Source organism: Peromyscus eremicus, chromosome 8a, assembly GCF_949786415.1.
Source record: "Peromyscus eremicus chromosome 8a, PerEre_H2_v1, whole genome shotgun sequence".
Classification (NCBI taxonomy): domain Eukaryota; kingdom Metazoa; phylum Chordata; class Mammalia; order Rodentia; family Cricetidae; genus Peromyscus; species Peromyscus eremicus.
In genome coordinates, this window is record NC_081423.1 from 60,945,455 (window position 1) to 60,972,444 (window position 26,990).

The 26,990-nt window shown below is 47.6% G+C and overlaps 1 protein-coding gene across 3 annotated transcripts in view; it reads left to right on the forward strand.

Annotated features, from left to right (window-relative positions):
- The window catches only part of Myo18a (myosin XVIIIA), a 106,814-nt gene that overhangs the window by 22,191 nt on the left and 57,633 nt on the right, over positions 1–26,990 (forward strand). Inside the window, exon 1 of one of the 3 annotated variants that reach the window (XM_059271265.1) lies at positions 21,663–21,760. The exons of the other annotated variants lie outside the window; for them this stretch is intronic. Within the exon in view, the coding sequence (XP_059127248.1) occupies positions 21,755–21,760 (6 nt within the window). The 5' untranslated portion in view covers positions 21,663–21,754. Of the gene's footprint in view, positions 1–21,662; positions 21,761–26,990 lie in introns of those variants that run through there. 3 annotated transcript variants of the gene reach the window in all.

Below are 26,990 nucleotides of genomic sequence, written 5' to 3' on the forward strand. Positions count from 1 at the left end.
TTCTCGGACCTGGTTCCCGTCTCGGTGACCTTTGCAGCTCCTGTGCCCTTTGTCCCTTGATCTCATTTCTTTTCCCTCCCATTCCCATCTCTGTAAGGAGCTGACTCACTTCCTCCCTCCTCCCTGACTCTTCTGACTGCCAGGCCCTGTGGCAAACAGGGTGTATCGGGAGAGAGCTCTCACCCAGGGCACTTCAGTGGGACTTGGAGGCTAGCCTTGGCTCTGGAGTAGGACAGCGCTGACTGTGAGGTGGTGAGGAGGTGACTCCAGGCCGTAGGGATTCCCCCTCCTCCCCCTGCCATTGTGCAGTCTGGGTAGGGCTTCAGGGAGCACCTGCCCGTGTCACACTGTGGGCTTGTCGGGAGGGGACTGGCTGTCCCAGCCCTGTGATGAAGGAGCCCATGCTTTCACTGGAACTGTAGGCTCCTGTCGAAAGCTAGATCTCAGCTCTGGGTGGCATGGGCCAGGGGCCAAGTGGTGACAGCACCGTCAGGCAGCCTGAAGACGTCATGACCCTCTGTGACACCCCGTCATGCCCAGACCCATCACACTGAAGGGGCAATATTTGGAGATGTACGGTGAGGGACAAAGATTGGATGCTGACTCCTGTGTGAGTTCTTGCTGCTGGGCTCTGCCTCCTGCCTCCTTAATGAACTGGTTTGGTTGTGGAACCAACTACAGAAGCCCTGGCTGGGCTGGCATCTTCCACCTCACAGGCTGTCTAGGCTGTCATAGCCTGTGTGCCTGACAGTGTAGACACTGGGGGGACCCAGCTTGTGCTGAGTCTGGCATAGCCTTGTATCCTTCGGAGAGGATGCCTGGGTTACTACCTAAAGGACCAGGCACAGGGTGGGATCAAGTCCCTGCTCATTTGGATATATATCAAGTTTAAAAAGAAAAAATAGTGGGGACAGGCAAGAAGGCTCAGTGGATACAACGGATAGAGGACTTGAGTTTGGAGCACTGTACTCATATAAAAAGCTAAGTGTATGGAATGCCTGTAATTCTAGCATTGGGAGGCACAGATGGGAGATCTTGAAGGCTTACCACCGGCCAGCCATACTGACTGTCACTGAGCACCTGGTTCGGTGATAAACCCTGTCTTAGTGAAAAGAAGCGATGGAACTGTAGAGATGCTTAGCTCAGCAGTTAAGAGGTTATTGCTTTTGCAGAGGACCTGGGCTTGGCTTCTAGCATCTCATGCAGGCTCACAACCATCTGGAACCCCAATTCCAGGAGACCCAATGCCCTCTGTGGTGTACATACATATATGCAGGCAAAACACTAATACACATAAAATTAAAATGAAATAAATCTTTAAAAAAATAAAAAAAGAAAGAAAAGGTAGAAAGGTAGAGAAAGATGCCTGACATCAGCCTCTGGCCTACACACACAGACAGATCACACACACACACACACACACACACACACACACACACACACACATACACACATACATAGAGGCACACACAAACATGCATACACCACACACACACACACACACACACACACACACACACACACACACACGAGTTGGGGGCAGGGATAGATATCAATAGAGAAACTGGGCCCACGGCCTTTGAGGCAGGGTGTGTGTGTTGGGGAAACATGGCTGAGGTCTCCTTCCTGGAATCCAGTGACAGCAGACAGCCCTGTTCCCCACAGCACGGAGCTATGCCCGACAGTGCCGCCACCGCTGTACTGTAGCTTCAGAGTCTGGACTCAGGACTTCGGGACGACAGGAGTTTCTTGTGTAGGCTGTGGGGACTGGGGAAAGTGAGGGGTACCCTTGCCCTTGCTGGTGGAAGCCAATCACACTGCAGGCGCACGGAGGCCCCTCTGTGTTCGCTTAGGCACTGTGACTGGTTCTTGCTCCACTGGACTCTGGCTTTACCCTTAGTGTGAGAATGGCCTAGGTGCCGCCCATGTACCCCTTGCAGAATCTAGACAGAGCTGTTATTTTTTCCCAGACTCTCCAAGTGTTTTTTGCTATTAGCCTCCAGTCCTTCCTTGGTCCTTCCCTTCTCTGTCCATATGAAACTCCCCAGCAGAGGAGTGGGTCTCTGGGAAGGCAAAGCTGAATGTTTCCACTTTACCCAGCCCATCTGTCTTTTCTTCAGCGGTTGGTGTTCAGGTGTCTCTTCTCTGCCATTGGAGAGAGACCTCGTTGGGTGCGATGGACATCTGTAATCTATCGTATTTCTTGGGAGTTGGAGGCAAAAAGATCAAGAGTTCAAATTTAGCATCAGCTACATAGCAAGTCTGAGATGAGGCCAGCCTAGGCTACATAAGACTGCCTCAACAAAAAAACAAACAAACAAACAAACAAAAACAACCAAAAGGGACCGGAGAGAAGAGACGTCTCAGTGGCTAATAACCTTGTTCTTGCAGAGGATCAGGATTCAGTTCCCATATGATGGCTCATGACACCCGTAACTCCAGTTCCAGGGAATCTGACACCCTCTTCTGACCTCTGTGGGCACCAGGCATGCACATAGTCCACATACATACCTGCAGACAAAACACTCTTACACATAAACATATGAAAGTAAATAATTCTAAAAATATTTGACTTATTAAAAAAGAGTAAAGACGGAGGGGGTAACACAATCTGTAGAAGGTGCCCTTCTGGTTGCCCCTCCCACTCTCAAAGTCCTCAGTCTGGCACACAGGGCAATGTCAGCTGGGGGCTGGCTTTGTCTGTAGGAACTGCTCCCAGCTCATCTGGGACAAGAAGGAGGAGGAAGGCAGGGAACAGAGAAGGGCCCAGAAATCAGAACTGTTGTGTGCTTGTGTGGGCATTTTCAGTGTGTTGTAACATTTTGGGCAGTGTGTGGGCTCTAGCTGGATTGCCTGGTCCAAATCTGGCCTTTAGCTGAATGACCTTGGACAAATTCTTTCATTTCTTTGGCCTTTATTTCCCTCTATAAAATAAGAGTGATGATGGTACTTTGTTCTGAGTGTTCTGAGGGCTGATGCAGATAGTGCATTTATAGTCATTTTGAGTAATGCCTCAAAACTATTAAGGTAGTTTCCCACATCCTCAGAGGGTGTAAAACCCTTAGTGGATGCCCCAAACCCTGCACATACTGTTTCTTCTACATGCATATTTATAGTAAAGTTTAATTTATAAATTAGGAAACAGTAAGAGGTTAACAGTAATAGATAAAATAATCCTAACAGAATGTTGTAATAAAATTTATAAATTACTATGTGCAGTGATTGACACCTGTAATCCCAGCATGTAGGAAGCAGAGGCAGGAGGATTAGAAATTCAAGATCACTCTGGACTACATAGTGAGTTTGATGCCATCCTGGGCTACATGAGACCCTATCCAAACACACACACACACATACACACACACACACACACACACACACACACACACACACACAAACAAGCACATGACAAACCTGAAGAATTATTTGTTGCTGTGAACTTGCTGTTACGATGTTTTGGACCGCAGTTGACCGTGGCTGACTGAAACTGTAGCAGGTGGAACCATGACTAAGGACTGCTGTACGGGCTCAGAAGTGAGCATCACTGTCATCAGTCCAGCTCTGAACCCCAGGAAGTGCTCGTGTCTGGCATGGAGACCATCTGCCCACGGGAGTGCTGCAGGCTCCATTCCTGCTCATGACTCAGCTGAGCGACTCATGCCCTCGGGCTAGTGCTTTTGCCCAAAGTGTCTTTCCAGTGGAAACAGGGAAGCAGCCCCAGCTTCCTCGGGGCCACTCTGTAACCTCTTCCTATTTGTTTTCCGGTGGGCAAACCTCCTCTGCTCTGCTGTTGTCTGTCTTCATGCCTGTCTTGCTCCCAGCAGCCAGGCTCCAGCAGCGCTTCTAAGCGTGGGCAGAAAACTAGAGGCAGCCCCCGCCTGCTATTTCCTGGCTTCGTCCTCATCACACATAGGAGTTTGCCCAGACTCTCTTGTATGGATTTTCTAACGAATGTAGCAAGACCCTCAGTCCCTGTGGTAGAATGTTCTGGCAGTCAGGTCCACTCTGTTGCCTTGTTCTTCCATGCACCCAGGCCTGGTAGAGCTTGTCTGAGCCGCTCTAGCAGGTGCCCAGAGTCCACTCCTCTTCCTCATTTACTTCATTTGGCTGGCTAGAAGTTGATGTCCAATTATGGCCTTCATGGCCCCATGACCGAAGACCTGACCTGGGACAAGGTGACTTCGTTGCTTTTATTTGCCCTGGAACATTGAAGGTTTCATTTAGGTCTGTTCTGGGGGACTACTGACCATTGTGAGTCCGGCAGCCAGTGCTGTGGTGGGGACCCCTCAGGCCGTTACATTCCAGACGTCTTACCCGTTCCTGGCCCAGAGACTGGAAACAAGGACGGATTGTGCTGGACTGAGGGGCTTTCTCCCAAGCCAGGACGCCTTGGGGTGGAGGCAGGCTTCCATTCAGTCTGTCTTTTCAGCCCTGTGGCATCTGGCTTCTGCTGGTTGGCTGGATGCTAATTGTGATTTCTCCCTCTTCCCCACTTCTTTTTGAGGCCCGGGGAACAAGATGCGACACTTGGGACAAGGGTGGAAGCAGACTGTGGGCAGGGGTGGAAGAGAACAGTAGCAAGTCAGGGACACCCTCCGGAGGAGGCTTGCACCAGGCTGCCCTGAAGCACCCTGAGGGGGATCTCCTGGACCAGAGCTGTCCGACAGAAAACGCTGTGAAAACAGAAATGTTCTGTGGTCCTGCGGCCGCCGAACACTTGGAATGTGGCTAGTGCAGCAGAGAAACGGGACTTTATGTTTTATTTGATTTTAATTTAAGGAGAAATAGTCCTGATGTTTTGATTTAACTTAGATTTAAATGGCCACCCAGTGGCCAGTGGCTACTGTATGGAACAGTACAGCTCCACAAGGCTCCCAGAAGTGTGGAGTGGGGGCGGGGAGACAGGTCTGGCAGTCTTATCTCCTTCTGCAGAGTGCCCTCCTCCCCCTCCCCCTTCCCCCTCCTCCAGGCTGGGCCTGGTGGCATTTCCCCTTCCTTTCCGGAAGGAAGGTTGGTTCTCTCTGGCAGTTTCTCCACTTCACCAACTCTGGAATCCTGATGCCCTAGGGACAGCAGGTCCCTGGCAATGTGCCACCACAACTGGGGCAGTGCTTCCTCATCTTGCCAAGCATGACTTCTGCCCGGCTTGGTAACGACACAGGTGCTCACACGCCCGCCTGGTGGGTTTGGCGGGCTGTGCACGTGGGGGCGGGGGTGGAGACCAGGTAGGGAAAGCAGAAGCCTTCTCTTCCTGCTCCTGTAGGGACTGGGATGGGCTTTGTTGTTACTTCAAAGGGTTCTAGAAACAGGCCCAGTAAAGGCCTCCAGAAGTGAACATACAGATCTTCAAACACTGGCTCTGTGTCGTCATCCCCTTCCCCCACCCTACCCCAACCTGGGAACCTGAGGGTGTCTGGAGGGGCCTCTCTGACTTTGAGAAGGATTCATACAGTTCAGCATTCACACCCTGGAAGACCTCCCTGGGGCTTTGCTAATCAGTGAAGCCAACCCTGACGCTGGTTTTCCTTCCTTCTTCTGTGGAAACAGAGAAAAGTGGTCATTTATATGAAAAGAGCACAATACTTCATTATGCTCATTCTCGAGTGTTGGCCAGACAGGATGGGATGGGAGTATAGTTGAATGTGGTGTGTTTAGGTAGACCCAGAGACCCAAGTCTCCCTGAGATTGAGGCAGAGCATGGAAGGCTTGGGGAGACTGTCATCAAGACTGGTCCTGGGCTTTGGGCCTTGTGGAGGATTGGGAAAGCAGAGGCATTTTGGAAATCCCCCAGGAGCTGAGGAAATCCCCAGCAACTGAGAGTCCCTAGAGAGAAGCAGGACCCTGGAGCCACCAATCAGGTGGACTCTCCCTTGGATCTGACTTCTTAGTTTTGGGGGCAGACACCAGTTCTTGGCAGAGTAGGCAAAATGGTGTGGCGGTGCAGGGCTCTGAGCAAACCTTTGGATGTGTTAAGCTAGAGTCTGGTGGAATGGAGGGTATGGGGAGTGGCTGATCCCTGACTCCAGGACAGTGATCTCCTCTCCTTGCCCACTGACTCTACTGACTGCTTGTTTCATCCCTCTCTCCACTATAAAATCCAGGGCATCCCTTGAATTTTCCAACTGTATCCATTCATTCATTTTATTCCATCAGTAAACGCTTATTAAATGTCTTCTATGTGTTGGAACTATTTCAGGTACTGAGGATAAGTCAGTAGTGAAAAAAAATGTAGGCGCCAGCTCATTTTTGCACCTTCTTTTCCGTCTGTCTCCTGGGTAAAGCGAGAGGCCATCTTGCGGCTGCAGCCCCCCTGAAGCCTCTGCTCCCCGGGATGCTTGCTGGGGGCGGGGCCCAGCGGAGGCGAAGTCCTGCCACCTCCTGGGTGCCAGCAGATCCATGAGAAGGGGAAGGCTGCCCTCTGCCGGGCTCCGGTGGAGCTGCAGGGCGGAGCGACCGTGGAGCTCCAAGCGCATGTGCTAAGCCTGGCTCCACCCTTGCGCTGGCGGCTGGGCGGAACAGGAAGTGCGGAGATATTTCAAGGCTAAGACGTATTTGACCGCCACTGAGAACTCTCAGTGTCTGGACTTTGAGCCAGTCCGGTTTTCCTTTTACCGGCCCCTACCCTCTATGAAGTCATCTTTAAGGAGTTTAGCCTCTTCCCTTTCAGAGTCCACCAATCACTTTAGCGTATTAAATACGGAGACACCCCTGCTTTGGTGTTTTCTGTAAATACTGTCTTTAAAGCTAGGAACCTAGGAAGTCCTCTGATGGGGTGCACGTGTCTGCACTGGTGGCTGGTACACTCCTACCCAGGAAGCATAAGTTCTGCAGTCTCTCCCTAGTCCTTGGGGCTGAGTGCTTGCAACAGGGCTCCCCACAACTTCCCCAAATAACGCGTTCCATTTACTTTATGTTATTACATACTGAAAATTAGTAATACAAGCGTTATGTAGTTGGTACGCATTTATGGAAACAGTGTTTATGAATTCTTTTTGTTTTGTTTGTTTGTTTCCAGTCAGGGTTTCTCTGTGTAGCCCTGGCTGTCCTGGAGCTCACTCTGTAGACCAGGCTGGCCTTGAACTCAGAGATCTGCCTGGCTCTGCCTCCCAAGTGCTGGGATTAAAGGCGTGCATCACCACCGCCCTGCTAGATTCTTAAAAAAAAGTTTTATTTTATGTGCATTGGTGTTTTGCCTGCATGCATGTCTGTGTGAGGGCATCAGATCCCCTGGGAACTGGAATTACAGACTGTTGTGAGCTGCCTTGTGGTCGCTGGGAGTTGAACTCCGGTCCTCCGGAGCAGCAGTCAATACTCCTAACTGCTGAGCCATCTCTCCATCCCTATAGATTCTTTCATATTTATTTATTTATTTATTTATTTATTTATTTATTTATTTATTTATTTATTTATCTATCTATCTATCTATCTATCTATCTATCTATCTATCTATCTATCTATCTATTTTGTGTGTGTGTGTGTGTGTGTGTGTGTGTGTGTGTGTAAGAATGAACATGCTACAGCACACATGGATGGAGATTAGAGAACTTGTGGACTCACTTCTCTCCATCATCATGTGGATTCCAGGATCAAACTCAAGTTTTCCTTGTCCAACTTGATGGCAACTGCCTTTACCCACTGGGCCATCTCAGTCCCATAGACTGCCTAAAAATGTTTATGTGTTTATTTATATATTTAGAGACAGGGTCTCTCTGTGTATCTCTGGCTGTCCTGGAACTCACTGTAAACCAGACTGGCCTGGAACTCACAAAAATCTGCCTGCCTTGCCGGGCGGTGGTGGCGCACGCCTTTAATCCCAGCACTCGGGAGGCAGAGCCAGGCGGATCTCTGTGAGTTCGAGGCCAGCCTGGACTACCAAGTGAGTTCCAGGAAAGGCGCAAAGCTACACAGAGAAACCCTGTCTCGAAAAACCAAAAAAAAAAAGGAAAAAAAAAAAAAAAATCTGCCTGCCTCTGTCTCCTGAAAGCTAGGATTAAATTTGTGGGCCATCACGCCCAATTTGACATGTATACTTATATATGCACTTATATATATGTATGTATATATATTTATAAGAGTTTTGATTTACAAAAAAAGAGGAACAAGGGACAAATGAGGTTGGGGACATGCTTTTTTTTTTTTTTTTTTTTTTTTGGTTTTTCGAGACAGGTTTCTCTGTGTAGCTTTGCGCCTTTCCTGGAACTCACTTGGTAGCCCAGGCTGGCCTCGAACTCACAGAGATCCACCTGGCTCTGCCTCCCGAGTGCTGGGATTAAAGGCGTCCGCCACCACCGCCCGGCGCTTTTTTTTTTTTTTTTTTTAAGGTTTTGAAGAGAACTTCAGGGGCTGAAGCGTTAGCTCAGAGGTTAAGAGCACTGACTGCTCTTCCAGAGGACCTGGGTTCAATTCCCAGCACCCACATGACAATTCACAACTATCTGTAACTCCCATTCCAAAGGATCTGGCACCCTCACATAGATATACATGCACATAAAATCAAAATAAATAAATCTCTAAAGAGAACCTCAGTTTTAGTGTTTTCCATACCTCATCTTTTCTGATAAACCAACCATCTATGATACCAGCACTTGTGCAGCTGAGTGAGGTCACTGTGAGTTTGGAGGCCAGCCAGGAGTACTTATCACAGTGAAATCTTGTTTCCAAAAACAGATAAACAACAAAACCCCTGGGCCAGGAAGTGATGGTGCACGCCTTTATTTTATTTATTGATTTATTTACTTTTCTACTTGTTTTTTTATTATTATTATTATTTTTATTTTTTCTTATTTATTTATTTTTCTATTATCAGCTTGATACAGTATAAATTCTTATCCTAATAGTGAAATGTTTCATTGAGGCTTGCCCAGTAATGTAGTAAAACCAAAACTTATTATAAGACACAGTCATCCTAGGGTCCCCCCTAGTTCTGTGGGTTGCAGTCTGATTGTTCTTTGCTTTTTATCTAGTATCCACTTATGAGTGAGTACATACCATGTTTGTCCTTCTGAGTCTGGGTTACCTCACTCAGGATGATATTTTCTAGTTCCATCCATTTGCCTGCAAATTTCATGCTGTCATTGTTTTTCTCTGCTGAGTAGTACTCCACTGTGTCTATGTACCACATTTTCTTAATCCATTCTTCAGTTGACGGGCATCTAGGTTGTTTCCAGGTTCTGGCTATTACAAATAGTGCTGCTATGAACATAGTTGAGCATGTATCTTTGTGGTATGATTGAGCATTCCTTGGGTATATGCCCAAGAGTGGTATGGCTGGGTCTTGAGGTAGATTGATTCCCAATTTTCTGAGAAACCTCCATACTGATTTCCACAGTGGTTGTACAAGTTTGCATTCCCACCAACAGTGAAAGAGTGTTCCCTTTGCTCCGCATCCTCTCCAACACTGACTGTCATTAGTGTTTGATCTTAGCCATTCTGACAGATGTAAGGTGGTATCTCAGAGTCGTTTTGATTTGCATTTCTCTGATGATTAAGGATGTTGAGCATCTTTAAATGTCTTTCAGCCATTTGTGATTCTTCTTTTGAGAATTCTCTGTTTAGCTCTTCAGCCCATTTTTTAATCGGATTGTTCAGTATTTTGATGTCTAGTTTCTTGAATTCTTTATATACTTTGGAGATCAGTCCTCTGTCAGATGTGGGGTTGGTGAGGGTCTTTTCCCATTCTGTAGGCTGTCTTTTTGTCTTATTGACCGTGTCCTTTTCTCTACAAAAGCTTCTCAGTTTCAAGAGGTCCCATTTATTAATTGTTGTGCTCAGTGTCTGTGCTGCTGGTGTTATATTTAGGAAGTGATCTCCTGTGCCAATACATTCAAGAGTACTTCCTACTTTCTCTTCTATTAAGTTTAGTATAACTGGATATATGTTGAGGTCTTTGATTCACTTGGACTTGAGTTTTGGGTGCACGCCTTTAATCCCAACACTTGGGAGGCAGAGGCAGGCGGATTTCTGAGTTCGAGGCCAGCTTGGTCTACAGAATGAATTCCAGGACAACTAGGACTACACAGAGGGACCCTGTCTCTAAAAAAATAAGAAACAAACAATCAAAAAACCCTTTTATGGCCTTGCTCCGAGCTGTCTGTACCGTGTGTCTACTCCTCTCCCCCCCCCCAGACATTCTCAGCCTTTGAGTCTCCCCAGAACTCGGTTGGCGCCCCTTGCTGGAGGAGCACATGCTGACTTCAGTTGTAACTATTATAGTGCATTTATTCTTTCCTCTGCTGGCCATTTTCTGGGGGGAGGTGGGAGGGACTTAGAATCGAAGTCCCTGTTGTGTGCCACTCACCCATTCTTGTATATGCCTCATCTCTAAGCAGAGTCCAATGGTGGATGAGTGACATCCCACCTCTGCCTGCTCAAAGGGTGGTTTGTTCTCTAGAGATGGAAAAGAACCAGACCTTGTGTTTCCCCACCGCATTCATGGTGAGGTGGTACGCTGCATTGCTAGCAGATGGCCAGCTTCCTCAGCCTCTCCAGCTTCCCACCAGTCTCACCGCGGCTCTGCTAGCCACCTACAGGGCCGACGACCTCTTACCTCATCATTCTACCAGCATGGCAGGGCAGAGTTTTGGCACCATGTGGATATCCTCTTTACTCAACCTCATTCCATCCAGCTTATTATTGCACCTTCTAGATGAGTTGGGTAAAATCCAGTGGCTTGTTGAATACCTACTGTGTGCTTAGTATTGGAGAGTAGGATGGTGTTGAGTAAGCCTTACAGGAAAATAAACAATTAAATATGCCTCAGCACCAACAGCCAGAAGAGCGGCTCATTCAAGTTTGTTGTCCCCCAACCTCCCAGAGTCGGGGACCTGTACTAGGTCTTGAACACAGGACTTCAAGCATACTAGGCAAGCATTCTACCACTGAATGACAGCCCTTCAAATTCATTTTGTTTTTTTGTGTTTTTTTTGTGTTTTTTTTTTTTTTTTTTTTTTGGTTTTTCGAGACAGGGTTTCTCTGTGTAGCTTTGCGCCTTTCCTGGAACTCACTTGGTAGTCCAGGCTGGCCTCGAACTCACAGAGATCCGCCTGGCTCTGCCTCCCGAGTGCTGGGATTAAAGGCGTGCGCCATCACCGCCCGGCTCAAATTCATTGTTTAGCTCCAGGGCCGGACAACCCAAAAGCATAGACCAGAGCAGAGTCTGGGAAAGGTGCATGCATGTGTGTAACAGGTCTTTCTTTGGACTGCCAGCTCCCCAATAATGACATGGAGACTTATTACTAATTATGAAAGCTTGCTTGGCCTTAGCTTAGGCTTGTTCCTAACTAGCTCTTATAACTTAAATTAACCTGTTTATATTAATGTACATTCTGCCACGTAGCTCATTATCTCTCCTCAGTACCATGTGTCTGACTTCCTCCCTAGCTGGCTAGCAAATCCCCACCTCAGTTTCTTCCCAGAGTTTCTCTCTCTGCCCAGAAGTCCCACCAGTCCTCTCCTGCCTAGCTATTGGCTGTTCAGGTTTTGATTAAACCAAGCAGAAGGTACCTGAGGCAGGTAAGGAAGGACAGAGACACATCTTTAAGACACAATGTGGGGCTGGAGAGATGGCTCAGAGGTTAAGAGCACTGACTGCTCTTCCAGAGGTCCTGAGTTCAATTCCCAGCAACCACATGGTGGCTCACAACCATCTGTAATGAGATCTGGTGCCCTCTTCTGACCTGTAGTCATACATGCTGTATACAAAATAAATAAATAAATCTTTAAAAAAACAAACAAACAAAAAAAACAAAATAAAAATAAGTCTTTTTTTTTTTTTTTTTTTAAAAAAGACACAATGTGATCAAATATCCTGCAACACATGTGTGTGTATTCCATGCTTGCCCTTACCAGAGCTTCTGCCAATCCCTGCAAACACCATCCAGCTGTGGGAAAAGATGACCGCCTTTTGTTGTAGCCTAGCTTGTAGAACAGCTAGACAGCAGCTTGCTGGCTAAAATGTGGAGGACCAGTCTCTACAGATGGCATATAAAGGGGGCAGAAAGTGGTCCTTATGGGAGAGCAGGCTTAAACATCAGACATCAGTCGATAACCACTCAGAACATTAGATTAGTCTCTGTAGTCACGGCATACGCACAAGAAACTTCAATGAGTTCAACTATATGTTTGTGCAAGAAATCATATTGGCCTAAAATTATAAAAGTAGTATTTTGGGTATTTTGATTATGTGTTGTACACCCTGTACATTGTACTTCCATGGTGATATATTGTATAGAATGGTACAGTGGCTCCCCCATCATCCACAGGGGATGTGTTTCAAGATCCATAGGAAATGCCCAAAAGCTTGGCTAATACCAAGTCCTATAAATAACTTTTTTTTTCCTGTATGCATACCTATGGTAAAGTTTAATTTATAAATTAAGCACAGTAAGAGATTAATAGGAAGTAATAAAATAGCAGCAATAATAACAATATGCTGTGATTAAAGGTTACATGAATGTCAATTCTCTCTCCAAAAGTCTTACTGTGTTCCCTTTGCAGCTTCTGTTCGCATGTCTGAGTTGCTGGCTGTTCTCATGTCTGAGTCGCTAGCTCCACTATTCCCCACTTCAGTATTTTTTTATTTAACAGTTCTGGTGAGTGAACCCACAGCTTTAAGCATGCCAAGCAAGTACTCTACCACTGAACTGCCTTCCCATCTCTGAGGTCATTATTAAGTAGAATTATTGTTATTGTTATTGTTAGAATTATTGATCTTGTGACAGTTTGCCTCATAGCCAGGATGGCTACTCAGTGACTCTTGGACAGACAGCATTTGTGGCATGGATTCATGTCTTGGTTAGGACAGAGTGGGATGATGGGAAATTTCATTGTGCTACTCAGAACTGCATGTAATAAAAACTTGCTGGGTGGCAGTGGTGCACACCTTTAATCCCAGCACTCGGGAGGCAGAGAGAGGCGGATCTCTGTGAGTTCGAGGCCAGCCTGATCTACAGAGCAAGATCCAGGACAGGCACCAAAACGACATGAAGAAACCCTGTCTCGAAAAAAACAAAAAACAAAAACAAAAAAAGCTTATGAAAACTGTTTATTTCTGGAATCGTCTAATATTTTCAAACCGTGGTTAATCTCAGACAACTGAAAGTCTGGACCATGAAACTTCACAGAAAGGGATTACTACAAAACCACGTGTACTGTACTTGCTGAACAATTTTAGGGATTTTAGATTTATTTATTTGTGTGTGTGTGTGGGGGGTTTGCCTACATGTATGTCTTTGCACCACATGTGTGCCTGGTGCCTGGGGAGGCCAGGGCATAGGATCTTCTGAGACTGGAGTTACAGATGGTTGTGAGCCACCTGTGGGAGCTGGGAACTGAACCCAGGTTCTCTGGAGGAGCAGCAGCCGGCGGTCTGCGCTAGTGAGCCGTTTCTCCAGCTCGGGGAGTTTTTGACACTGTCCTACTTTTGTATTACGTGATGATGGCAGAGTCGAATCCTGCGTAATGTGTGACTCTCCATCCGCAGCAGAGCCCCACACCAAGTGTAATCAGGAACCGCTGCTGAGGTGTGTAGGTAGGGAAGAAGGTGATCGCTGTGGTTTTACATGATAATTTAGTGATGTTAATCATGTAGTTACCCCCTACAATTTAATTTGTCAAGCATAAGCTTATATGTGCTGTCTTCTATTCTCACAACAACCACACAAGGCAAGAATCACATCACACTGCCGTGACGGGGAAGAGAAGAGGTGACGTGAAGAAGTGGAATAGTTCTGTCTTAGATCAGATGGCGGGAAACGGGCTCAGCCGGGATTCAGCCCCGGGGCGCTATGGCTCTGTCCCTTTCGCACTACACTTCGGGGTGGACCATTTATTTATTAATTAATTAACTCATCCATTTATGTGTTTGTTTGTTTGTTTGAGGCAGGGTTTCTCTGTGCAGCTTTGGCTGTCGTGGAACTCACTCTCTACACTTCGGGTGGGCCATTTATTTATTTATTTATTTATTTATTTATTTATTTATTTATTTATTCAATCATTTATTTATTTATTTGTTTGAGACAGGGTTTCACTGTGTACCTCTGGCTGTCATGGAACTCACTCTATAGACCCGGCTGGCTTTGAGCTCACAGAGATTCACCTGCCTCTGTCTCCCGAGTGTTGGGATAAAGGCCTACGCTTACCACTATGCAGCCGGTCTTTTATTTTTTAACCTTTTCTTACACCCCAGAAATGTATCGTAAAGAAAGCAGAACTATAGGTGGTCTCTAGGAATGAGGCGAGCTGGGCAAGATGGAGGGGCCGGTGACCACGTGGGCAGGGAGTGTAGGGAGATTTCCATGAGCTATCATGAGAGGAAAGGCCCACCATGGACAGGGAGAGACGACTAGAAAAGTAAAGGCCGAGGGCAAGTGGAACGGGCAGGTTCCAGACGGCTTGGAGGCAGGCGGCGTTGCCTGGGCCTGCTCTGACGGGCTGTGGAGCGCTGCATGGCCACAAAGATGTTCTTGGTCTCCCTGAAGATGTGGACCATGTGGGCAGCGCCTGCGCAGTAGGACTGGCTGTGGTAACCGGTGAAGCCCAGTGGGCTCTGGGTCTCGGGTATCTCTCTCTGGCCCAAGAGCCTGCCCTTTTCTCCAGGGGAAGGGAAACTGCTTTGGGATGATTTCCCTGTGGAGCCAAACAGCTCAGGGAGCTGACCGGAGTCAGTCATTCCCACAGGAAAGAGATACAGGTGGGAACGGGGCTGCTTGTAACTCAGAGCAAGACTGCAGGTGAAGTGACCTCCCTGTCACCCAGATGTCACCTTCCGGGGTACTGCTGAAGCGGGCAAGCAGCCACAATAGAGGATGCTAAGGCTTTGTTTGAAAGCCCAGGCCTTTTGCTTACCACAGGATTTCTGCTTGTTCTGCCCTGGACACTCCTCTCCCAGGCCTGGCTGTATGCTTCTCTAGCCTTTGCAGAAGTATTTACTGGAAGGAAGTGAGGCTCCTGGATGCAGGCATACTACTGTCGAGACAGTTGACAGCTTGACAGAGTTCCAGACAAAAGACTCGAAAGCGAACGCACAGCCTTCCTCGTGCACCCTAGGCTTGAGCTTGGCGATGGCACTTGACGGGACCGGCACCCTCTGAGAGAGCCTGTGGTGTTGGGAGGCAGGAACCAAGCTGTTGTAGTCAAGCAGAAAGGCCCAGAGCCATCACAGTGGGGACAGTTTACAGGAGGCTGTGGGAATGGGTTGAATGTGTGAAGGAAGAGGCGCCAGATCCCCTGGAATTGGAGTTACAGACAGTTGTAGGCTACCATGTGGATTTTGGGAATTGAACCTGGGTCCTCTAGAAGAGCAGCTGGTGCTCTTAACCGCTGAGTCGTCTCTAAAGCTCCCCCCACACCACCCTCTTTTGGCTTCCTGGTAATCTCAGTATATGAGGATAGTTGAAGTTTACTGGAAAGCTAATATACCAGAGAACATCTTCCCCCAGTGCTGGGCATTCAACTCAGGGCCTTGCAGGTGCCAGGCAAGCGCTCTTTCACTTAGCTACATCCCCCGCCATGTATACAGAATTTCATTTTAGAAACCTCACAGCGATTTATAGGTTCTGTGTGTGTGTGTGTGTGTGTGTGTGTGTTTACATGGAGGCCGCGATCAATGTTGGGTGTCATAATTGCTCTCCACTTCGTCTTTGAGACAAGGCTCTCATCGAACCTGGAGCATACCAATTCAGCTAGACTTAAGTGACCTGCAAGTCCTGGGGATCTTCCGTCTCCACCCTCCCAGCGCTGAGATTAAAGGCATGTGCTGTTGTGCTTGATTTTTTTGTTGTTGTTATTGTTGTTTGTTTGTTTTCAAGACAATGTTTCTCTGTGTAACAGTTCTGGCTATTCTAGAACTTGCTTTGTAGACAGATTCTGTTTTTTAATGTGATGGGTATTTTGCTGCATGTCATGGAAGCCAGAAGAGGATGTTGGATCCCCTGGAACTAGAGTTGCAGATAGTTGTGAGCCACCATGTGGGTACTGGGAATCGAACCCAGATCCTCTGAAAGAGGACTCTTAACTCCAGAGCTGTCCCTCCAGCTCCTGTGGCTGAGTCTTCCCATGAATGCTGAGGATCCAACTTAGGTCTTCACGCTAATACTACAAGCCCTTTACTGACTAGGCCGTTTCTCCTTCTTCACTTAAAAATTTGTTTTATGGAGAGATAGCTCAGTGGTTAAGAGCACTGACTGCTCTTCCAGAGGACCCAGGTTCAATTCCCAGCACCCACATGGTGGCTCACAACCATCTGTAATGAGATCTGGCATACATGTAGACCGAATATTGTATACATAATAAATAAATAAATCTTTAAAAAAAATTTGTTTTAGCCGGGCAGTGGTGGTGCATGCCTTTAATCCCAGCACTTGGGTGGCAGAGCCAGGCAGATCTCTGTGAGTTCGAGGCCAGCCTGGTCTACAGAGTGAGATCCAGGACAGGCACCAAAACTACACAGAGAAACCCTGTCTTGAAAAACAACAACAAAAAAATTTTGTTTTATATTTATTACTATGTATGTATGTATGTATGTATGTATGTATTTTAGAAAGAGTCTCACTGTGTAGCTCCTGAAACTCACTATGTATACTACTTAAGTTGCCTTTGAATTCACAGAGATCCATCTTCTTCTGCCTCTAGAGTGCTGAAATTAAAGCATGCACCACCACACTTAGATTATTAATTATTCTTTTATGTGTATAAATGTTTTGTGTACATTTTGTGTATAAATGTATGTGTATCATACATACATGCTTGATCTTCTTGGGAGGTTGGAAGAGAGTGTTGGATCCTCTGCAACTGGAATTACAAATGGTTATGAGCCATCATGTGGGATCGGAACCTGAGGTCCTTTGCAAGAGCGAGTGCTCTTAACCCCCGAGCCGTCTCTCCAGCCCTCCCCACCCTCTTTAAGATAACAATATTTACTTCTTTTTTTTCCCCTTTATCTTTTTCCCTTTGGTTTATATATGGAGACCAGAGGTGGACACTGGATGTCTTCTTCAATCTTTTTGTTTTGTTTTTGTTTTTTTGAGACAGGGTGTCTCTGTTATGTAGCCCTGGCTGTCCTGGAAATCACTATGTAGACCAGGCTGGTCTTGAACTCACAGAGACTTACCTATCTATCTCTTCTTCCTGTGCGCTGGGATTAAAGGCATGCCCCTCCCACAGCTGGCTTCCTTCAATCATTTTTTAATAGAAAATTATGTATTTAATGTGTGTGTGTGTCTATATGTGTGTTGTGTGATACGTGCACATATGCATGGGCAGAGACCCTGGAATTACAGGCCTAAAACCCAGGCATGTGTGAGCATGTGCATATATGTGTGCACGTGTTCCCTCATGTGTGCACATGTACGTGTCTGTGTATATGCCACATGTGTGAGAGCACCTGTGGAGGCCACAAGAGGACGTTGGATCCCCTGGAGCTGGAGTTACAGGCAGCTGTGATGACGTGGGTTCTGGGAACCAAACTCTGGTCTGGTCCTCTGGAAGAGCAGACCGTGCTCTTCACTTCAGAGCTGCTTCTCCAGCCCCTGTTGTTGGGTTTTAGTGTGGGTTCCAGGGGTTTGGACGCACGTCCTCACGCTCACACAGCAAGTGTTTTGACTCATTGAGACGTCTCAGCTGTTATATACATTTCGTTTGCAGTGCCCTCCCCCAAGTGCTGAGCATGGAACCCAGGAGCTCAAACATGCTGAATAGGTATTCTATTACTGAGCCCCAGCCCCAGAACTGGACAGTATTTTTAGAACTTTGTATGCACTAAATCTTTTATCCTATGTTAACTCTATACCATAGGTACTATTATTTCCCCTATTTGACAGGTGAAGAAAATTGAATTGTAGAATGTTCACTGTGTATAGTTACTGTGCGAAAGAACCAAGATTGAACTGGGAAGTCTGGCTTTGAAGGTGTTGTCTCTAACCATGGTATGCTGTGAATAATTCCTTTCAAGCAGTAGTTCTCAGGCTTCAGTGTGCCTCGGAATTACTAGAGGCTTGGCTGGAGCCACAAATACTGGGCCCCACATAGCGCTCTGGATTCAGGGGGCTGGAGTGAGGCTTTAGCGTCTCTAACCAGTTTCCAGTTGGTGTGGATGCTGCCGATCTGAGGACCACACTTGGAGAACTCTTTTCTATCTATTCTGTAGTTGCCTCTTATTGGCTGGGAAATAGTACAAGCATAATTTCCATTGTAGAGATAATGGGGAATTTGGCTACATAACCCACCCACCAACCCAGCCTACCCATCTATCCATCAGTCCATCCACCCATCCATCCACCCATCCATTCATCCAGTCTGCAGTTGGGGCACATGAGTGCCAGGCTTTATGTCTGCCTCAGTTCTTGGCCTTGGCTTAAGCCAGAATCACCAGGAGCCTAGCTTGGGGCACACACCTGTAATCCCAGTTTTGAGAGCCTAAGACAGGAGGATCTTAAGTTCAAAGCCAGTCTGGGCTACTTAGCCAGATTCTCTAAAAAACAAAAAAAACCAAACACTAAGCATGGTGACTCATGCCTGTAATTCCAGCTCTTGGGAGGCTGAGGCAAAATGATTAACTGTGGTGATATATTGTGCACCCCAATAAAGCTTGCCTGGGGATCAGAGGACAAAAGGACATAGAGGTTAGGCAGTGGTAGCACATGGCTTTAATCCTAGCATTCAGGAGGCAGAAATCCATCCAGATCTCTGTGAGTTCAAAGCCACACTGGGAACAGAGCCAGGCGTGGTGGCACACACCTTTAATTCCAGCACTAGAAAGAAAGTGAGATGGCAGGGCACAGAAAGGTGTATAAGGCATGAGTAAACAGGAAGTCTCTCTCTCTTAGCAGAGAATTTCATAGGGGTAAGAACTAGTGGTTTGCTCTTTGCCTCTCTGATCTTTCAGCTTTTACCCCAATATCTGGCTCTGGGTTTTGTATTTTTTTTTTTTTTATTATGTATACAGTGTTCTGCCTGCACATATCCCTGCAGGCCAGAAGAGGGCACCGAATCTCATTACAGATGGTTGTGAGCCACCATGTGGTTGCTGGGAATTGAACTCAGGACCTTTGGAAGAACAAGCAGTGCTCTTAACCTCTGAGCCATCTCTCCAGCCTGGGTTTTGTATTTTTTTTTAATTTCTTTTTTTTTTTTTTTTAAATTTCATATGCATTCATGTTTTGTGTGCATGTGTGTCTCTGTGAAGGTGTTGAATCCTCTGAAACTGGAGTTACAGGCAGTTATAAGCTGCCATGTGGGTGCTAGAAATTGAACCTGGGTCCTCTGGAAGAGCAGCCAGTGCTCTTAACTGCTGAGCCATCTCTCCAGCCCTCTGGGTTTTGTGTTTTTTTTTTTTAAAGATTTACTTATTTATTATGTATACAGTGAATGTTCAGCCTGCAGGCCAGAAGAGGGCGCCAGATCTCATTACAGATGGTTGTGAGCCACCATGTGGTTGCTGGGAATTGAACTCAGGACCTCTGGAAGAGCAGCCAGTGCTCTTAACCTCTGAGCCATCTCTCCAGCCCCCCCCCCTTTTTTTTTTTTTATAAAGAAGACCATTTAGCAATTTGTGTTACATCTGGCACACAATGTAGGGCTCCAAAATGTAGTTGGAAGTTTTCCTGGGTCCCGTCCGGTCCCACAGCCGCTCAGACCCAAGTAAACACACAGAGGCTTATATTGATTATGAACTGGATGGCCTATGGCTCAAGCTTCTTGCTTGCTAGTTCTTATGACTTAACCCATTTCTATTAATCTATAAGTTGCCATGTGGCCATGGCATTACTGATCTGCTGGCATCTTGCTGCTCCTTGGGCGGCAGCTGGTGTCTCCCCTTACTCTCCTTTCTCCTTTCACTGTCTCTCTTGGATTTTCCTGCCTGGTTCCATCCTGCCCTGCCATAGGCCAATGCAGCTTTATTTATCAACCAATCAGAGCAACACATATTCACAGCGCACAGAAAGACATCCCACAGCAGTTAACTGAGAGTTTGAAGTGACGTGGCTACACATAATGAGTTCCAAGTTAGCCTGGGCTGTAAAGTGAGGCCTTCTCACAAAAAGCTAAAACCAGCATTGCAGAGAGGGCTTAATAGTTAAGAGCCTTTGTTTTTCTTGCACAGGACCTGGGTTTGGTTCCTAGCACCCACATGGTGGCTCACAACCAGTTCTGCGAGATCTGATATCTGCTTCTCACTTCCTTGGGCACCACACACTCATGTGGTGCCCAGACAGAAATGCACACAAAACACCCATACACATTAAAAGCAAAACAAAACAAAAGACCACCCAAAGAATCACCTGGAATGTTTTAAAATTCCAGTGCCCAGGGCTCCTTCCCAGACCAGTTAAATCAGAAACTGAGAGGGAAACGGGAAGATCTAGGTATCATATCCTAAAGTCTTTCAGGGGCTTCAGTGAGCACCACTGTGGGGATGCAGGACCTTGGACACTGCACTGCCTCAGGAGGACCGGAGGACCTCCCTAGGAAGATGCCGTACTTCCCTGGCAAGCAGAGGCTCAAGCTTGTTCCTGATAGCCTGTGTATGTATGTGCATGTGTGTGGCATGGTAAGACTAGGTGACTTGCACAGTGTCGTGTAGAAAGGAGAGCTGGATTTGGTCCTTTTGGGCAGTGCTTATCAGTTTGTTCCTGGAGAATGTCCTAGATGCAGGACCACTGCTGCTTAGAACTAGCCGTGGGTGACAAGCTTGGGTTTTTCCAATCCCTCCCTCCCTGGAGAGGAAGAAGGAAGCAATGACTATTTCCTTTTCTCTATAGACACTTGGCAGGTCCTGTCTTTTTGCTTATTGACTTCTTTCTCCTAGCACCCATCTCAGCCTATCTATAGTTCTGATGGGTATTTGGTAGTGTTACTTAGAACCAGGCCAGGATTTCTCACAAGGAACACAAGCTCTTCATTGACAACATTGTTCATTGGCCAGACACCCCCAGTTTCCTCTGTTTGCAGGGCTAAGACCCACCCCTCCCTCCCCACCCACCCCACTTTCCTCTGCCTGTGCAGCAGCTGGCTGGTGTGTGGGAGAGGGAAATGTAGACAGAGGGAGAGCAATTGATTCCCTGCGTGTCTCTGTGCATCTATTGTGAGGCAGTAGCAGAAGGCCTCAGCCTGATCTTGCGGGTCTCTGCTCTTCCTGGACCTTCAGGACTGCTGCATGACTACTGCCTGGGCCTAGTGTGCACCGGCCTTGTATGTCATAGTGGTTGCAGTATTAGTATCTCCATACAGTAATTAGATGGCAGAGTTAGGCGTAGGATTGACGTGTTCTCAAGTACACTGTGCTGTGATTGAGTTTATGCGTGCTGGTATGTGTGTGTGTATGTGAGCATGCATGTGCTAGTCTCAATCTTGGCCCGAGGGGCCGGGGGCTGCAGGTCTCAAATTCCTCTGCTATTTTTAGGGGCCATATCAGTTCAGCTGTCCAGGAGCCCGAGTGTGTGTCAGAAGGAAAGTGCCACCCTTCCTATCTCCTGTCCCTAACCCCAGGACACTGTCTGTCCCCACCCATGCCCTTATTTGAATAGCCTCCTTTGCCCTCCACCCAGACCCCACTGCTCTCTGGCCGTGGACATACCTGGTACCCGCAGTCCTCCAGCCTCTGCTGTCTCCACAGCTCTGGCAGGGTTGGGCAGCTGCAGCGGGAGGGGCCTGGGAGAGGGAGGGGACCAGGGGCGGGGCTGCAGCCTGTGCTATTTTGAGCTGCTAACGGGAGCAGCAGAGAGGAGACTCCTTGCTCTGGGCTGCTGCAGGCCAGGCCATGCGGGTGAGTGTCCTTCTGACCCCCAACCCCGGAAATGCCCCAGGCTCCCCATGATGTTTTCTCATTTAAGAAAGGAAGGTGTCCTGTTATTTCCCCAGATGTGGCAGAAGTAGGTGGAGAGGAAGGGGTGGTGCTGCCTTGGGGCTCCTCTCTCAGTTACGTGGTTGAAAGGGCAGTACACAGCTCCAGCTGCCTCAAAACCTCTAGGAGACAAGGCACATATTAGGCCTGACTCATGATTTGGGGAGCATTGATGGGAGTCATCTGCTAAACCTCAGTTGACTGGGGCTGCCTCCGCCACACCACAGGCTGAGGCACGCCTTTCCCACAGTGAGATTGCTTCCAAAGCCCAGGAACCCAAGCATCTCTTTGGAGATGTTGGTCCTGCTTTGGGCTGGTATTGTGGCCCCTTCTCTAGATAGGACTAGACAGGAAAAAAGGGCTTAACAGGGGATGGTCCTCAAAGTTGGCTGGAATCTTCTTATTGTCTTCAGGAAGAACCCAGCATGGCCTCTTCTATTCCTGTGCCCAGCATACTTAGAAGGGACACATGTAGCATCTCAGGATGCCCTGTCTGTGAGCCTCTTTTTATTTTAATTTAAAGAAAACTTTTTATCTTTGTGTGTATGAGTGTGTGTGTGTGTGTGTGTGTGTGTGTGTGTGTGTGTATGTGTACACGCACGCATGAGCACACATGTACGTGCCTTGGCATGTGTGTGGAGGTCAGAGGACAACTTGTGTGAGTTAGTTTTGTACTTTCACCATATGAATTCTAGGGACCAAACACAGGTCCTCAGGCCTGGTTGGCAACAAGCGTCTCTACCTACTGAGCCTTTCTCCCAGCCCGTGGCTCTCTTTTAGCAGAGATTATTCCACAGAAGTAAGTTCCTTAAAAAAGCAAGTGAGGAGATACATAGCTGCCTCCCAGGCCATCCTGTCCTCCCCTCTACTCCCCCAGCCACTAAGGGTAAGGTTTTCAATTGAGTCAGCAGTTGGCAGAGTGTGGGCTGGCCTGGTGCGGAGGTGTATCAGCAGCCTGAGATATGCCCATAGCATTTGTATCTCTCTGTGCCCAAGGAATTGCCCTGTCCCAGCTGCCAAACTGGCACCATTGTGGAGGTGTGTGTGGGCAGAGCAGGGTGGTGCCGGAGAGAGCTCTTTGCTCTGTGAGCGGGCTGCTTCCTGCTCTGGTCTACTCCCCACCCCGCCCTGCATACCCAGGACACCAGTACCTTGACTGTCACAGATTCAGGGCCATGGGAAATGATGCTAGCAGATGGCACAGTGCCCTGCAGAGGAGCCTTGAGTGTCCTCAGGGAGGGGAGGCCTCCAGCAGGCTTCTCTGCCTGTCAGAGGAAGCCCTGGGCCTTCTGCAACCACAGCAGCAGCAGGAAGCCATCCCATGCACCTGCTTCCTCCGGGCTGGTGGGCAGTGGCCCAGGGTTCTCTGCTGCTTTCTGTTCCGCCCTGCAGTGGGGGAGGGTTCTGGCTAGAGGCTGGCCCTGAGGGCCCGCTCCTCTTCCTCTGGCTGGCAGTGTGGCCTTCAGGCTCTTCCCTGAACTGCTCTCCTTTAAAGCAGCTCTTTGAAGAGTGTGTTCAGGTCATGAGTGGAGAGCCAGGTCCTGCATGGAAACCACTGCTTTCTGCCCAAGCTGTTGCTACTGATGTGGACGGCCCATGGTATGGGTGAACAGGAGGTACTGGGGAGGGCTGACCACTTTCCCTTAAAGTAAGCCCTAAAGGCTTGATAGAAGACAGGTTGGAGTGTGAGTCCTCAATCTGCCACTTGCTGTCATGAGGCCGTGGGAAAGTCACATGATCTTCTGGGGCTCCTTTTGCTCATTTGTAAAGGAAAACTCATGCTGGTGTCTGCTTCAAAGGGATGTCGTGAGCATCAAATGGGACAGTGCTTGTTAGGGGCTGAGCACAGTGTCCAGCGCCAAGAAGATGCTCAATAAAGATGTGCTGTTGGGGCTGGATGTGTTGCTCAGCAGCAGACTGCTTGCTGAGCATGTTTGAAGCCTGGGGTTGATTCCCCAGCACTGCAAAGAAGTCGCTGCTGCTGTTATTATTTCTTCCCTTCTCCTCGTTCTTTTCAAAACCCTTGTTCCTTAGACAGGTGGCTGCTAGCTTGAGATTGTCAAGGACAGAGTCTCCCGAGAGCTGCCTTTTGTGCCTCAGAACGGGGATGAAGAGAGAAGAGGCAGTCCTGGGCTTCCTTGTCCTCAGAATGAGAAGGAAGAGCATTGCCAATGTTGTCACGGGGGCAGGCTGGGAACTTACTAGCTATTGATGACGTTCTGGTTCCTTCTAGACACAGTCTTTCTCTTGAAGTTACTGCTCTTGGGCTTAGATGGCTGGCTCAGACACGTAGGCCTTAACATATCCATGCGGCTAGGCATTCCTGGCCCGAGGGACTGCCCAGTGGATAGGATTATTCTTGAGGTCTTTGAGCTCCCTTTCCTTTTTTCTTTTCTTTTTTCTTTTCTTTTCTTTTCTTTTCTTTTCTTTCCTTTCCTTTCCCTTTCTTTCTTTCTTTCTTTCTTTCTTTCTTTCTTTCTTTCTTTCTTTCTTTCTTTCTTTTTCCTTCCTTCCTTTCTTTCTTTTTTAAAGATTTATTTATTTTTATGTGTGTGCACCTATATTATTTCTATTTTGCCTACACGTATGTCTGTGTGAGGGTGCCAGATCCTCTGGAACTGGAGTTACAGACAGTTATGAGCCGCCATGTGGGTGCTGAGAATTGTACCCAGATCCTCTGGAAGAGCAGCCAGTGCCCTTAACCGCTGAGCCGTCTCTCCAGCCCAAGCTCCCCTTTTCTTAACATAGTGGACTGTGGTAACTAAGGGAGGGTGGTGGTTGCTGGCATTGGGGACAGTAAAAACCAACCTCGTCTCCCTGAGTGACAGGCGCCTTTGGGTCTGTGGGTAGAGACAGTCCCTCAGCAGATTTCTCCTCTGTGAAAACAAATGCTTCTAGCCATTATCTCTTTTCTTTTTCTTTTTTTATTGACTATTTAGCCGTCTTGACAATAAAAACAAGCAGTAAGTGACAAATGCACACAAAATAAATAGCAAGTGTGTCTACTGTGTCTAATCCACACCATTTACAAAATTATTATGATCACCATTTGCATGCTATTTATGTTCTAGTTGTTTTTGATTGATGTCATTTTGTGTGGAATTTTCCATATGGTTTCATTGTCCACATCTTTGTCGGCTTCAATGGCAGCACAGCCGTGTGTTGGGCCGAAGCCATTGTTTACCTAACCGTCTCTGACTCTAGTCCTTTGGATTGTTTGAAGTTGTTACGTAGAGTGCATCTATGAAAAAATGCTAGTGTGAGCTTGTGGGTTTTCTTGTCCTCTTTGTGTCTTGAAGTCAGCTCATTGGGTGTACGTTCCTGTGGGTGGGCTGCCTAGACCAGAGGATGATGTGTTTCCAGCAAGCCCTTGCCTTCCCTACCTGGCTCCCATGGCATGGACCTTGCTGTCTTTTCACTGTTGCTGCGTTTGGAGATTACACCTCTCTTGTTTGAGTCACATCTCTGAGAATCAGGATGGACAACCTAATTCTCTGTAGTGTATATGTGGGAGAGACCAGATGGGACCTCTGCCCCCCACCCCTGTTTCCAGTACTGTCATGTGACAAACACTTGTAAGCGCCTAATGGTGTGATGGGTAAGAGAGTCCTGGCTGGGGGAGATCCCAGACAGAGAATGACGTAGTTACCAAGACCGCTCCTGGCTGTGAATGCCAGCCCTACCTCTTCCTAGCTGGGAACCTCTCAGCATCCCTCCCCCTTTGCTTCTCTGAAAAGTGGGTTGCTATGGGGAGAGTGAGGTCTGCAGTGCCTGATCCTGGGCCTGACTCCGGAGAATGCTCACAAGTGGTGGTTCCCTTTCCTTCCAAGGGAAGAGGTCAGAAATGACAGAGAGAGAGAGAGGTGGCCAGGGCCTCAGATGGTGATGGGGACATACTGGAGTCTCCCTTTTACAAGTTCAGAATCTCAGTTGGCAGGACCCATGTGGTTGAAGGAGAGAACTGACTCTGCCAGTGGTCCTGTGATCACACACACACCATGGTGCACGTGCGTGTGCACACACTCTCACATGTACACATGGTAATAAAATGAAAAGAATAGGGTGAGGACATGATTGAGAAAGACACTGTGATGTTAACCTCTGGCCTCCATACTTTTCTGCATGGGTGAGGACACCCACACCCACACATACATAAAAGGATGAATGGATGGATGAAAGAAAGAATGTGTGGATGGATAAATGAGGAAATGTATGTTGAATACCTTGTGTAGGGTCCATCTCAATGTAGGCATTCCACATTCAGTAGTTAACGTCAGAAATGGCTGGAATTACTAAAGCAGAAGTGTGTCAGGAGCAAGAGTCCTTTGTTCTGGGAAGCCTCGCTCCACAGCAAGTCCCTAGTTCCAGGAGAAACGTGTTTTTCCATCTGGGGTGACCATCAGAGGCACCGCCACCAGCTCTTTCCATGCTGGATAAAGATAGCCTGCTCCTGGGCCCAGGCGGCTGTAAGGGAGAGGAGAGATTCAGGCAGTTCTTTCCCAAGGCACAGAGGCGACTTGCTCTGGGGAGGTCCCCACATGCTGTCAGAGTACTGCTCCCTGGAGCAGCTGGAGCAGAGGAATGAACCAGATGTGTCTAGAGGCCAGTGTCCTTCTGGGTCAGATGGGACCTCCCTAGACAATAGGGAAACTTGGACCTGAGTTCAAAGAGCAAGTGAGTTAATTAAGTAAATTTAAAGCTGGTAGCATATTAACTGGATAGTAAGACAGAAGTCAACAGAGCCAATTAAAAATAGTGGAGGGAGCTGGGTGGTGGCGGCGCACACCTTTAATCCCAGCACTCGGGAAGCAGAGGCAGGTAGATCTCTGAGTTCAGGCTAGCCTGGTCTACATAGTGAGTTCCAGGACAGCCAGGGCTACACAGAGAAACCCTGTCTTGAAGCCCCACCACAAATAATAATAATAATAATAATAATAATAATAATAATAATAATAATAATTGAGAGCTAGGGCATAGCTCACAGGAGGAGCCCTTGCCTAGTATGTGTGAGGCCCTAGGTTCCATCCCTAGCATTTCAAAACAAAACTAATTTCTAACTATTTATTTACCACAGTCAGTTATGGGAACAAATCAGATCTCCAGTTGCATAGAGTCGAAGTGATTCTTTGGTGAAGCCTCCCCTGGGCAAGGG